Here is a 12,378-nt window from a genome sequence, read left to right on the forward strand (position 1 = left end):
TAGTCTTCTTCGAGATGATTTATCAACCACCCTTTTCCGCAGTTTATTGCATCACTTATCGCAACGTAGTTTAAGTTCATGACTTGTCTTTTCAGATTTGTTCGCTTCAATTCTCTTGCAAATTGCATGCAAAAGCATATGGGTACACGATTTTTTACTCATTTTGATCCAAAAATTTGCAGGTTGACTGCTATCAGAAGATGTGAACTGCTAAGAGAAGAACTATAAGAGTTGGAAATGAGAAAATAAGAAGTGAAAGGAGCCTTTATCCGTGTCCTTTCAAGGTGTCTTTGTGGGTCTCTCTGTGTGGACTGGAAGACATGTAGTTACTCGGTATCAGTGTAAGTAATAATCACTTATCATTCTCTTCTTTTAATAATTTATGGATTTTCAACAATTTTTAATGATTAAAACCCAATTAAGTAAGTCGAGATGAGTCTAAAAAGTTTCAAGATCGCATAGTTAATTAGTCAAATGCGCATTTCGGCATGCGTTAAATTTCATTCACCCTTGTCAAGAAATTCTCGTGTCTTGGGTTCTATTTTCCAATTTTTTAATACTCTTTGTATATTTGAGGTAACTAAACGAATATAAAAAGAAATAAAGGAGTATAAAGCGGATTATTTTTTTTGAAATAATAATTATTTGCTTGTGCATAACTTGACTGATTAAAGAACTTCTTGAAAATCATTTTTTTCGTATCTCTCCCAAATAATCCTCATCAGAAAATAGTTTAAATCTGTTCCTGTTCCTTCCAAATCATAAAGGTACGCTCATATGACACCACTTTTGAGAAAATCTTTGCAAAAAAAGATCTTATATTAATTTTCAAATTTTCCTTCTTATTAATTTCTGTACATTAATTAGAAATTTGATAGTTTCCTTGCATCCAGGCAAAAGCAGTTCGTTCTAGTTTTAATTAATACCTTTATAAATATTGTAAATAGTCCTATAACTGTGGTGAAGACCTAAAAATGTATTGTAAGAACCCAAAAGCATAATCTTTAATTATTAACAAGTAATTGAAAAAGTCTACATAGTCTACAGAACCTGTTTTCTGTTTTCGAACAGTCTCACATGTCAAAGATCAAAGTCAAATTCAATACGACTGAGATATGACGTCACTGCAATTTGCATTTTCCATATGATCTACGTCAAATAATTTAAATATAAATTACCCAATCATAATTATTATTATTTGTTTGAATAATTGATTTTATTTTTTATCTTTGTTATCTGCCAGTATAAGTTAAACTGTGTCCTGATAAGTTCGTGAGTGCTTGAGTTTGTGAACGTTAGTTGACATATTATATCCAATTTATCTTTAAAGTTCAGCAATAGCTCAAATGCACAATATTTCATTTTTCTAGCTTTGTGAGTATCTCTTGAGCGATAATGCAACGTTGGTTTTCTCTCTCAGAAAATCCGCACAATGTAGGTATAAGAATAGGCAAAGGGGACTCAGCCAGCACTAGCCCCTTAGTAACTTCTAATAAGTATGCATCCTGTAATTGGAAGTTTCGAGTCAAAGCTCCATCACTAAAACAGGATGAAACTGTATGTGTTGTCGGTAATTTTAAAGAACTAGGCTCATGGATGCCCGAGAGATGTGTGCCTTTAGAACAGGAAGGGGATTCTGATATTTGGTCTGCAGTGATAGAAATACCAGATAAGAGGAAAGCTCAGTATCGCTACTGTATTTGTGTGATTATCGAAAGTGGAATACAGGTGATTGTTCGGAGTTGGGAGACCAATATCAAGCCTAGAGTAATAGACTTTTCAGAAGTTTCTTCTAATTCGGATAGTAATATACAAATTTATGGAAGTTATGATGAAAATGAGCATTATGATAGGGGATGGCTGTGCAAAGAGTCTGTAGTCCAATTGAAGCTCTGCAATAACCCACTCACTCTTTGGAAACCTAAATATTCTTCCTGCCAAGTCTTCATCAAAGTAACTCCAATTAATTTGAGGTCCCACAGCTCTAATTCTCCATTATCTATGTCTGAAGCTTTAGAAGAGTCTTTGAGTGATACTCAGGAGGGTATAGAAAGTGCTAAATTTTCTTTCACTGAAGCTGCAGTGTTAAATGATGATGATCCAACTTTCAAACCTCAAAACCAGTTTGGCACCAACATCACTAAAGATGGCATGATAATTTTTCAGAGCACAGTTTTATTTCCTCATAACACGGCTTATTTATTTGACTTTTATGTCTATTCGCCTCGAGCTCAGGAAAATGAACTCCCTCATCATGCAGGCTTCAGTTATTTACTCCCCACAGCCCTGTCTTCTTCTGAAGGCAATATTGTAATGCCAGTAACAAGTACAAAACACAGACCATTAGGAGAATTGAGAGTAGACTATTTATTAATAGGAGCAATGCCCAATTACAAATGTGATATGAGCATTTCTTATGCTAGACACTGGAAAAAGACCAGGTCAGGATTGGATGTGGGGCATCGGGGATCTGGATCTAGCTTTAAAACCAAAGTGCAGAATTGTGCTGAAGTTAGAGAAAATACTATTGCTTCAATGAAAAATGCAATTGAGCATGGGGCTGATTTTGTTGAGTTTGATGTGCAGTTAAGTAAAGATTTGGTGCCGATTATTTACCATGACTTTCATGTATGCATTTCAATGAAAAAGAAGAAGGACATTGAAACATTGGATATGTTGGAGATTCCATTGAAAGAACTTACTCTAGAGCAGCTGAGGTTGTTGAAAGTAAGTAATTTTTTGGAAAAAAAATAAAAATTCACAAGAGTATCTTGGCAATGGTAAACACACAATTTAGGCAAGGTCTGTAATATTTGATTATCAGGTAAGTAAAAGTGCAATTTTATTTGATAAAGTCGCTTTAGGAAGTTTTGGCTTGAAATAACTCCATTATACAGTTTGCGGCATCATACATTCACAAAACTATTCTATAATTATTAAAGCATATTTTACTAACTTTCAGGTTTATCACCTAACAGAAGGCAAATCTAAAAACCCTAAATTTTTTGATGAAGAACTAGAAGACCATCAACCTTTCCCAACTTTGCAACAAGTTCTTGAAACTTTGACTCCTCATGTAGGCTTCAATATTGAAATAAAGTGGACTATGAAGCTTGCTGATGGCTCATATGAACTGTATCATCCAACAGATTTAAATTTGTATTTGGATACCATTTTGGAAGTGGTCTTACGGTAAAAGAAACTTTTATTTACTGTTGTAATATCTGAAGATTTATTGCCTCTCCTCAGACATGGTGGAGATCGGAGAATTATATTCTCCTGTTTCAACCCAGATATCTGTCAGGTAATTCGATTCAAACAAAATAAGTATCCTGTGATCTTTTTGACTATAGGGGAGAGTGAGATTTACCCGAGATATGCCGATCCAAGGTGTTGGTCCATAAAGTCAGCGACTCAGTATGCAATTATGACCGAGATTTTGGGCATTAATGTGCATACAGAAGATGTGTTGCGTCATCCACCATTGGTAAGTCTTTAGTATGTTTTGTGTTCAGTAATGTAATTTCATAAAAGGACCTTAAAAGTTATGTTCAGTGATTTTGTATTTGTCCTAAAATAAATTATCAAAACAAAGTAAATTCCCAAAAATACATGTTCTACAATAAATAAACAGAAGGTACTGTTCTTGTATTGCATAATAATTATAGCTCTAGATTTAGTGAGAGACTGTGTTGATACGTATTGCCAACATTGCATTCTTATATCGCAAAACTTTCATTTGTAAAGGTTAATTTTAAATACTATTGGCTCTCATATCTGAGTTCATAGCACCCAAATAAACATCTAACAAATAAAGTTATTATTCGTTTTAGTCGAATTAAAAATAGGGTGACAAAATGCGGATGTCCTCTTTTATACCTTTGTTCTCATTATCTGCTTCTTTCCACTGACAATTAGTGTTTTTCTGGTCAACATTGGCCTTGATCCAGTTTGCATGGTTGTAAATATCGTTCAATAACTCAAAGTTCAATTAAATTACGAGGTAGTAGAGACCATTTTGTTGATTGAGATTGCAATTTTACATTACTTTGGCTCTAATTGATAGCAAACCATTCTATTCTGTCTTGCTTTTGTAGATTCAAATAGCGAAAAATGCCAATTTAATAATATTCTGTTGGGGCGATCAAAACGCTGACCCAACTACCATAAAGTTCCTTAAGCAACTGGGCCTACATGGGGTAATTTACGACAAAATCCATGAGTATTCTAGTAAGGAAGTGAAGGAGAGCATTTTCCTTCTTAAAGCAAGAGAATCGCAGAAAGAGCTTATTCAGGTAGGAGTGTTGGAATTTCTGTTATGTAAATTAAAGCAGATATTATTTGGGGTTTGAAATTTAATAATTTTGAACTAAAAAATGATTTTTTTTAGCATTTGACTAATGACTAATTAAGAATTTACTTGTTTTTGTAGGGTTGCCAACGTGTGCAACTTTAAAACCGATTTACATTTTTCTTCTTTTTACAAAATAATATCCCAGTTAAGTATTTGCTCGTGGGAAGAGAGATAAGGTGGCATGCTGCTTTTATCAACCAATCTAGACATTTATTGTTGTTTGTGCATGCTTTTCATTTAAACCTATTGTTAGGTGTTATTACTAGTAATAGGGCATGTTACGAAACTTCCCACTTAAGTATGTTGCCGCACCATAAATGATTGTTTTAAGCTCATATAATCACAAGAATTGTGCCTTGATAAGTAATAATTATTGCGTTAATAAAACTGATTAATTTTATGTCTAAAAATTGGGTGAGAATGAGATACTGGAAGCTTAAATCGTTTATGATTTTTGATCAAGATTTACTTGAAAACTTTTTGGTTCCGTAATTTTATTTTAATTTATCAACAGCTTTGATATGCATCTTGCAGCACAAAACATATGTCATATCTTTCAATAGGCACTGCAGCGATCATAATATAAAATTTTTCCAACATTGAAATATTATATCTATTTTTATTCCGACTTTAGCTGGCAGCATTACAAGCCGAAACCGAATTCTCATCACCACATTCTCTTCATCCAAATCAACCCACTCCAGAAGTCGGAATGGTTTTGCCAGGTGAAATTTCAACTGCCACATCTATGGGTAGTCTGGAGAATACCACTTCGGATTACAAAAAACCGCCTGGCTCCAAAGCTGGGGGTTAGGTAACTGATATAAGTTTGTTTGTAAATAAAAAAGATGCTGAATGCAGAGTTATGATTGTTAAAAGTTATTGTTGTTTATGTTTCTGGATTTGTTTATTTGCTCGGAGATGACGTATTATGAAGGCTACATTTTTAACAGGCCGAGAAGTAGTTATCAGTTAGTAATGATGCTTTGACCCATTTGAGCGCATAAAAGGGTGGACCGCATTGAAGTGAAGTTAAAGCATAATTTATTAAACCGATATTTGAATGCAACTGTTCCCCCATTTATTTATTGAGTAAATAAAGATTTATTATTATTAAAGCAACCGTAAACTCTCCTCTATGTGGTTCATTCCTTTATGTTGACAAATGGGTCAAATGTAGGGCCAAATCTGACAAATACTTCACGACTTGTTAAATAGAGCTTATTTGACTTTATATATTTAGGTTGTTATTTTAAATTGGTGACACTATTACTTATGCTGTTTTAATTTTTGTCTGAGATTTCTAGTGTGGTGGTCATCGTTTTATCCATAAACTTGCCCTGTCACAGATATGAAGACATGTTTAACTTGTTTTCAACTATGCTCAACTTATACTCTTTCACTATGAATTTTTTTGTGAAATCAAATGATTTAGTTCAGGCTTTAAAATTAATTATATGCTATAAGTTTTACAATAATTTAAGTTTGCTCAAAATGAAAGACGAGTAGACGGTATATTTCCACTATAACTATTTGCCTTCCCACTTTTTTCTAACTCTTACAAAACTAATTCTTGTTTGTTCCATATAAATCACTCAGAAAACGTGTCTTGCTTTCTTCTAATAAACCACAAATTCTTTGTCAAACTTTTCTTACATTTTGAGAATTTATTAAAAACTTGAAATTGCAGCTAATATCAAATTTGAATAAATACCGCCTCAATGACGTATTAAGAGCTGCGAGAATTTCATTGGATGGGATAGAAATACACAAGACGTGGAAATTTTATTATCATTTCTATTGTCTTGCATATTAAGATAGACAGAGAAGGGAGTATACACGTGTGTCTACCTACTGCCGCTGTTAGCTTGTGATATTATACAAATTGGTCATTCAAAAAGCCATGATATTAAAACTGGCAATAGGGCTTATCAATAACGTCTTCCATTTTCTTTTTTATTAAAATTGGTTAATTGTTTCTTCCCAGGTTTGATTGTGGAAACACTTTAAATTCAAAAAAATGGACATTCATTGTGTTTTAATTACATGAATATGAATCTATTTTACAATAGTCTTTGTGGATAGGCCCATATATAATTCTTGAAAAAAGGATTAACACATTTTTAATAAGACACAATCTACGGTGATATAAGTTTAATGTTTTGTTTTTAAATGTATTTTTATGTTCAGAGATAAGTCACTTTTGCCAGCTATTTCTTCACTAAAAAAACTAAACAATTGTTCAATAATTAAATCTAATCGGATCTTAATACAAGTTTTAAAAAATCCATAGGTTTTTAATAATATGTAAAGTTTTTTGTTATTATATAAGTATTTTTAGGTTGTTAATTTATTCACTGCCTTTTACATATATTCCTTAAGATTTGTTTTATGCTCAATATTGGTCACTTTTTCATATACTTTTATCAAACTTATGTATTCTTGCCGTATTAAATATGGGTAAATACTTTTTTTCACAACCCCCTACGAAAACAGACATAACAAACGGAATTGGTATTCGCAATAATAAATGTGAACACACGCGTGTGTTAGATAGAACGAGAGCATAATGGACATGGCGCAATTAACCACTCTGGCGAAAAGAAATATTTATAGTAATACGGTATTGTATTAGTCAATTAATCAAGCTACCAATCACCTAGCTACATCCCATGTGTCTTTAAAATAGCAAAAATATGTTAATTTCGATAACAATATTCAATAAAATATCACTAAGTGTGAAAAATATCGCCTAGTTGGTCATTATAAAACTTGCGCAGATCTGAATTGATGAAGTAGTGTCGTATTTTTACTGTAATGACTCGGGTTCGAGTACCGGTCACGTAAACATTTTTTTTTTGTATTTGGTCCATGGTCGTGGGAAAAAATGGAGCACACAACTCGGAATAAAATAATTGTTCATAATAACTTTCTTTGCTTGTTATGCAAATACCTACAATAAAACTCGGTAGATTCAATTTCAAAAAATGTCCTTAAAATACATTCTTGCTTCTCGCTGCAAATTCGTTTCTGTATTTGCAGATTAAAATATTTATTCTTTAAAATTGATTGTGTTGTCTGTCCCAGGAATGTTAATAATTTATTTCCGGAATCAGAATTTCCGCTTTAACATTTTGTCTTGATTCAGTACCTAATTGCATAGGTCAAAAAACTAAGACTGAGTTGTGTACAATGTAAACATTCATCTTAGGGCTGTTTACCAGGAACACTTCGTGGGAAAATATTTAATGAATTACAAATAAATAAATAAATAAATAAATAAACATTACAAAACTAATTACAACAATTTACGTATTCTCTCTAGCTACATTGCCCTTATAATATTCGTCATAATACCCAGCATAAGGACTATTTTGACCTTTACCATAATTCTCATAGCCATATCCCGATAACCCATATCTGAAAATTCTGTCATGGTCATCGTCATCATGGTTAATAGTGTGCACTTTAACCGCAGGTTCTGCAGTATGGTCTTTTTCAAATAGCTTTTTCAGTGCTACAGATCCAACAATGATTAAAGCAGCTTTAGCAGCCAAGATGGATTTGGCAGCCATTAGGGCCAGGACTTTCATTACGAGTGGTCCAGTTAGACCAAAAATGCCTAGAAGAAAATGAGGAAAACTTGCTTAAACACCATCAAATTAAAACATTGGTCTTTCTCGACCGAGAAACTCCATGACTCCCCGGTTTACAAAAGTGAAGTCAGTTTTCTTTTAGTTTGTAAAAACGACCATCAATGATATGAACTTAGAGCACTATATTGGAAATGAATTAAATTTATCTTGGAAATGTTTAATGGACACGGTCATTAAAATTTATAATTCGTTCATAATTGTTACCTAAAAGCACCATAAAAGCGTAGTTGACGTATCTTCCCTCTTTCCTTATGGCCTTTTTGTTAAAGAATCCCCCTCCAAAGCCTCCCCCCACCCCACCGCCATCTCCTTTCCTACCCAGATTGGTAGCTCCTCCAAGTTCCAAAGATATTACATGAGTTTGGAAAAAATGCTTAATTGCTTGGCTGAGATGATCAAAACCTGCAAGAAATGTTGTATTTGCTATATTATTTTGTTTATGTACCTATTTATTTATGGTATATAGATTGATTTAGGGCGGAACATTTTACGGTAAATTTAGTATTTGAGTTTTAATTAAAAAATATACCTAATAACCTTGCTTGTCGATGGCTAATTGATTGGTTATTTCGTAATAAAGTCATTCCGTCTATTAACGGTACGTTCCAGTCCATAGCTTTTTCCAGTGCTGTCGCAGCTTTTTCCGATAAACAGGAAAAACTAAAATCAAACGTATCCTCTATTTAGATTACCTTTAATTAGGTTGATAGTCATAGTAGCTGGTAAACTTTAAAAATATGAGATTTCTACAGCCGACAATGGGATTATTTAAAAATAAAATAAAATATAAACAATTCAATCTCCACCTTTCTTTTCCTCGAAAACACTCATCGAAAGTACGTTGCACAATATCGAGTCTTTTAGAGTTCGCATATTCACAATACACACTGATACAAATTGCACAAATCACAAGAACTTTCATAATCCACATGGCTGAGGTATATTTCCGGTCAGACGAACGGGCGAAAAATGCAAAAATATTCACTCGCTATTTGTTAAATAGCTATTTAAGGCTAATTAAGAATTCATCTTGCATGCAACATACAACTCATTACACATGTAGGTACTCGCATCGTTTTGACTTGAAATTTCTCACTTTTGCCAAGATATCCGCCAAGATAGAAAACAAACCGCACGTGAACTTGCTCAATGACCGAGTTTTTACGTTAATGAAAATGATCAGTTTATTGGAGATTTTTCAAATTCTTTGTCTGTGTAGAAAGTTTTTCTAATAGATTTTAATCAGTCATGAAAGACGGAACAAAAGCTATTTAAAAATCAGCAAAAGGCCCAATAGGCGCTTGAAGGCGTTTGGTAGCAAGTATATTGACTTTACTAAATGATTTGTTTTCAAATTTTCTTTACCCCAATTCTTAAATATTATGTATGGATAATATTTCACCATTCTGTCAAGACTTTTTGCTGCAGGCAAAAGTACAAAATCGTAAAAATATAATCAGCTTTAAATTAATTTTGCATCATGTGCCAAGATACAGCAAAATTTCGCATTTTCTTAATTATTTGTTGTTTCCGTTTGTTAAAATTATAATTTTCGTGGTTTTAATATAAATTTTTTTGCGTGTATTTTTGATTGCCCATGCTTCATTAAGTCGCGATAATGGTCCCACTTCCCAAATTGGTGATCTTTTTCCAGTAAAAATGCACATTAGCTATATTTCATCTAGAGTTCCGTTATTAATCATGAAATTGGTTTTTTGAGAAAATTTCTTAGTTTATGACGTGTGAGGCCAGGGCTCCGAATTGACATCACGCAGTGGAAGGAAATGTTTATGCCATAGGTGAACATTATAATTTTTGTTTCAGTTTCATATGGTTTTGAATTACAGCAGTTGAGTCTATAGATCCCTGGATAAAGTTTACGTTTTTACGTAACTGCAGTCTCCTTAATCACCGAAGAAGCTATTGGAGAGCAAGAAAGACTGGAGTGATATCTTGGAACTAGCTCTCTGGAACCAACAAACCGACTACTCACGTAGCTTTAGTGTATCAAGAAGAATACGAATACTACGTCATAGCTTGAATAATCTCCGTAGTCTACTCCCTTCTTGCTATAGTGGTCTTCGTCATTAAACCCCTGTCAGGACCACAAAACGGGCGATTTTTCATAGGAATCTATCAATCACCCTACCGGTTAGGAACATTAAAAACATCTTTCTGAAGCAGTTGCTACTTATTAACGCCCTTTTACTAGCTCAAACTCATGGCGTCATGGAGACCAACTCTCAGGACTTTGCCCTTTTTCTCCAGTCCTGTCCAGTTTATGCCTGCATGTTAATGGACGGGTACTGCTTGTACAAGATCATGGACATCAAGACCTTTGCAAAGGAACCACATATAGTCATCATTAGTGTGGTGATTGCAGGCTGGAGCGAAACAACTTTCCTTTGGGTTTAGCCCTTATTTTTGAGGTTGTCGTTCTAACACCCCTGCACTCGTTAATATGGGCAACAATCCTTGAGGTAAGACAAAGAGCTTCCTGCTGGGTGGTAAATGTCAGTGGGGAGCAATGGTCAGTGGATAGTTTCAGGCTATTGATACTGGCCATACATGCAGTCTTGCTGCTGGTCAGTTAATTTCGAACATTTCCGCGATCTGTTACACTTCTTCTCCACGTGCCCCAACTGCACCTGAGTTTTATTCCATTTTGGTAAAATCGGAAAAATTACCATACCGACAAATAGCAATTTAGATGTAAAATTTGCTAATTGCTCTTGAAACCAGCGTTTAATAGCCCATATTTGTTTTATATGCGCATTAAATGAGATTATTGTATAAATTCAAGCGAAGCGAAAGCATCGTATTTCACAATTAAAATAAATAATTCGCTCAAACTGGGTAAACGTGTTTAATTGTCCGACTTATTTATGTCTTATAGTTTTGCTGAAACAATACAATTAAACCATATTGCTTCTTGTGTATGGTTATTTAATAATGACCATTACAGTGGTGACATTCAAAAAGTCGGTTAGTGTGGATGAGCTCGGATTGGTTTCTGTTAGCTTCTGGATGCATCTAGTGTTAAGCGCTTGAAGGATGTGGTAAATGGTGTTATACACAACTATATTATTATTATGTATAATTATCATACAATAGTCCTTTCTAAAGCTCGTTGTAGCGGAATAAAGTAGAAAATACGTAATTCTGGCAAAATTTGATTTTCGTTTGATATGACGAGAGCATTCATTTGCGGTCGCGTATTAAGCTGAAATAAGTGGAATGCAGACTGAGCGCTGTAAAGCGTTCAATTACGTTCTGTTAAAATTTAATTTGTACCGACGAAATGTAACTTTGTTTTGAACGAGTTCAAAACGGATGTAACGGGAGCGCTGAACCGATCCTTGCGGGAGATGATTTTCTGTTATTTCTATGCGATATGTTCTGTATAGGGTGTCTGTAGCATGTCTAATCCCTATAACCACTTAGCTCCCTGCATTCACGGAAAACTGGCAATCTGAATGTGATACTCAAAAAACTGTACTTACTTATCTTCTCACATCTTTGTCTTGGAGCGACGGTGAAACCAAAGGATTCAGCTTACATTTACTTTTAGAATCAAACACTGTCCGCCCTATACAGTGAATCCTTTAATATAATTTTCTGAAGCGTGGTTTTATCCAATCCCTTCGGAATTTCCACGTGCGTGCGCTCCGCTCATCTGCCAATTTCCCATCGAAATGATGTGCTTGAAAATTCCGAAGATGAGTTGGTTTGATATTTAATTAGAGTTCTAAAATTTCTCTATTTTATAGCCCACTCATAAATGAATCTATAACGTTGAACGAAGGATTTCTCATAGGTGCCATTTGAGATAAAATAGTGATGTCCGGTGTGACCCTAACAATCCAATTTCAGCCATTATCCGCGCCTTTATGGCCTAACATTTATCCACTTCGTGTTTGTCTTAAGCTATTGAAGTTACGGTTGTTTTCAGTGTAAGAATGATGCCTGTGTTGCTGAAAATACGACGTCTTATTTCATCAATCGAACATTCGATTCGATTCGAAATCGAAATAATTGAAGCTATTCACTTTGTAGCATTCACCTTATTGTCAACAAACTATGGTAGCCTTAGATTTGTGCCGGAATATTCCCAAATTCACAAATATGTATAATTAGCTTGATGCAAATTAGTATCATTTTCTCTATTTTGTTTTGGTTGTCGTAATTTCCTTTTATTTTCTTCCGATATTAAAATACGTAAAATAATAACTTTCAATTTTGTTTCAAATTGTTCAATTCAAGTTTGCTGTAAATATAAATTTTAAAGCTTTAGAATTTGTTTCTCGTTAGTGTATAAATTACTAATTTTCTCCCTGTATAGGTGATATATATGGGGTGATTCCTCAA

At 33.9% G+C, this 12,378-nt stretch overlaps 3 protein-coding genes across 4 annotated transcripts in view; 2 read left to right on the forward strand and 1 right to left on the reverse strand.

Annotated features, from left to right (window-relative positions):
* The window catches only part of Pi4KIIIalpha (phosphatidylinositol 4-kinase III alpha), a 95,648-nt gene that overhangs the window by 65,695 nt on the left and 17,575 nt on the right, over positions 1-12,378 (forward strand). The gene's annotated exons all lie outside the window — the stretch shown is intronic.
* LOC136418479 (glycerophosphocholine phosphodiesterase GPCPD1) lies at positions 1,198-7,490 on the forward strand. 2 transcript variants are annotated; one of them, XM_066404546.1, is made up of 5 exons: positions 1,198-2,727; positions 2,963-3,192; positions 3,250-3,487; positions 4,098-4,295; positions 4,989-7,490. In XM_066404546.1, the coding sequence occupies exons 1-5, from the start codon at positions 1,396-1,398 to the stop codon at positions 5,166-5,168; spliced, it is 2,178 nt and encodes a 725-aa protein (XP_066260643.1). In that variant the 5' UTR covers positions 1,198-1,395; the 3' UTR covers positions 5,169-7,490. The 2 variants fall into 2 exon arrangements, with proteins under 2 accessions (XP_066260643.1, XP_066260644.1); XM_066404547.1 differs by lacking the exon at positions 4,989-7,490 and adding an exon at positions 4,433-4,879.
* LOC136418480 (uncharacterized) lies at positions 7,535-8,965 on the reverse strand. The gene is made up of 4 exons (XM_066404548.1): positions 8,817-8,965; positions 8,540-8,670; positions 8,215-8,412; positions 7,535-7,976 (listed from the first exon to the last, which is right to left on the reverse strand). Exons 1-4 carry the CDS (start codon positions 8,939-8,941, stop codon positions 7,663-7,665), a joined length of 768 nt encoding a protein of 255 aa, XP_066260645.1. The 5' UTR covers positions 8,942-8,965; the 3' UTR covers positions 7,535-7,662.

This window comes from Euwallacea similis, chromosome 35, assembly GCF_039881205.1.
Source record: "Euwallacea similis isolate ESF13 chromosome 35, ESF131.1, whole genome shotgun sequence".
Taxonomy (NCBI): Eukaryota; Metazoa; Arthropoda; class Insecta; order Coleoptera; family Curculionidae; genus Euwallacea; species Euwallacea similis.

What these genes read in the sequence shown, in the direction of transcription:
- LOC136418480 (XM_066404548.1), bottom strand. Translation starts at nt 8,941, where the DNA reads ATGTGGATTATGAAAGTTCTTGTGATTTGTGCAATTTGTATCAGTGTG. An exon ending in TCGACAAGCAAGGTTATTAG is followed by an intron (nt 8,413 to 8,539) that starts GTATATTTTTTA and finishes CATTTCTTGCAG; the next exon opens with GTTTTGATCATCTCAGCCAA. An exon ending in CGCTTTTATGGTGCTTTTAG is followed by an intron (nt 7,977 to 8,214) that starts GTAACAATTATG and finishes ATTTTCTTCTAG; the next exon opens with GCATTTTTGGTCTAACTGGA.
- LOC136418479 (XM_066404546.1), top strand. Translation starts at nt 1,396, where the DNA reads ATGCAACGTTGGTTTTCTCTCTCAGAAAATCCGCACAATGTAGGTATA. An exon ending in AGCAGCTGAGGTTGTTGAAA is followed by an intron (nt 2,728 to 2,962) that starts GTAAGTAATTTT and finishes ACTAACTTTCAG; the next exon opens with GTTTATCACCTAACAGAAGG. An exon ending in ATTTTGGAAGTGGTCTTACG is followed by an intron (nt 3,193 to 3,249) that starts GTAAAAGAAACT and finishes GCCTCTCCTCAG; the next exon opens with ACATGGTGGAGATCGGAGAA.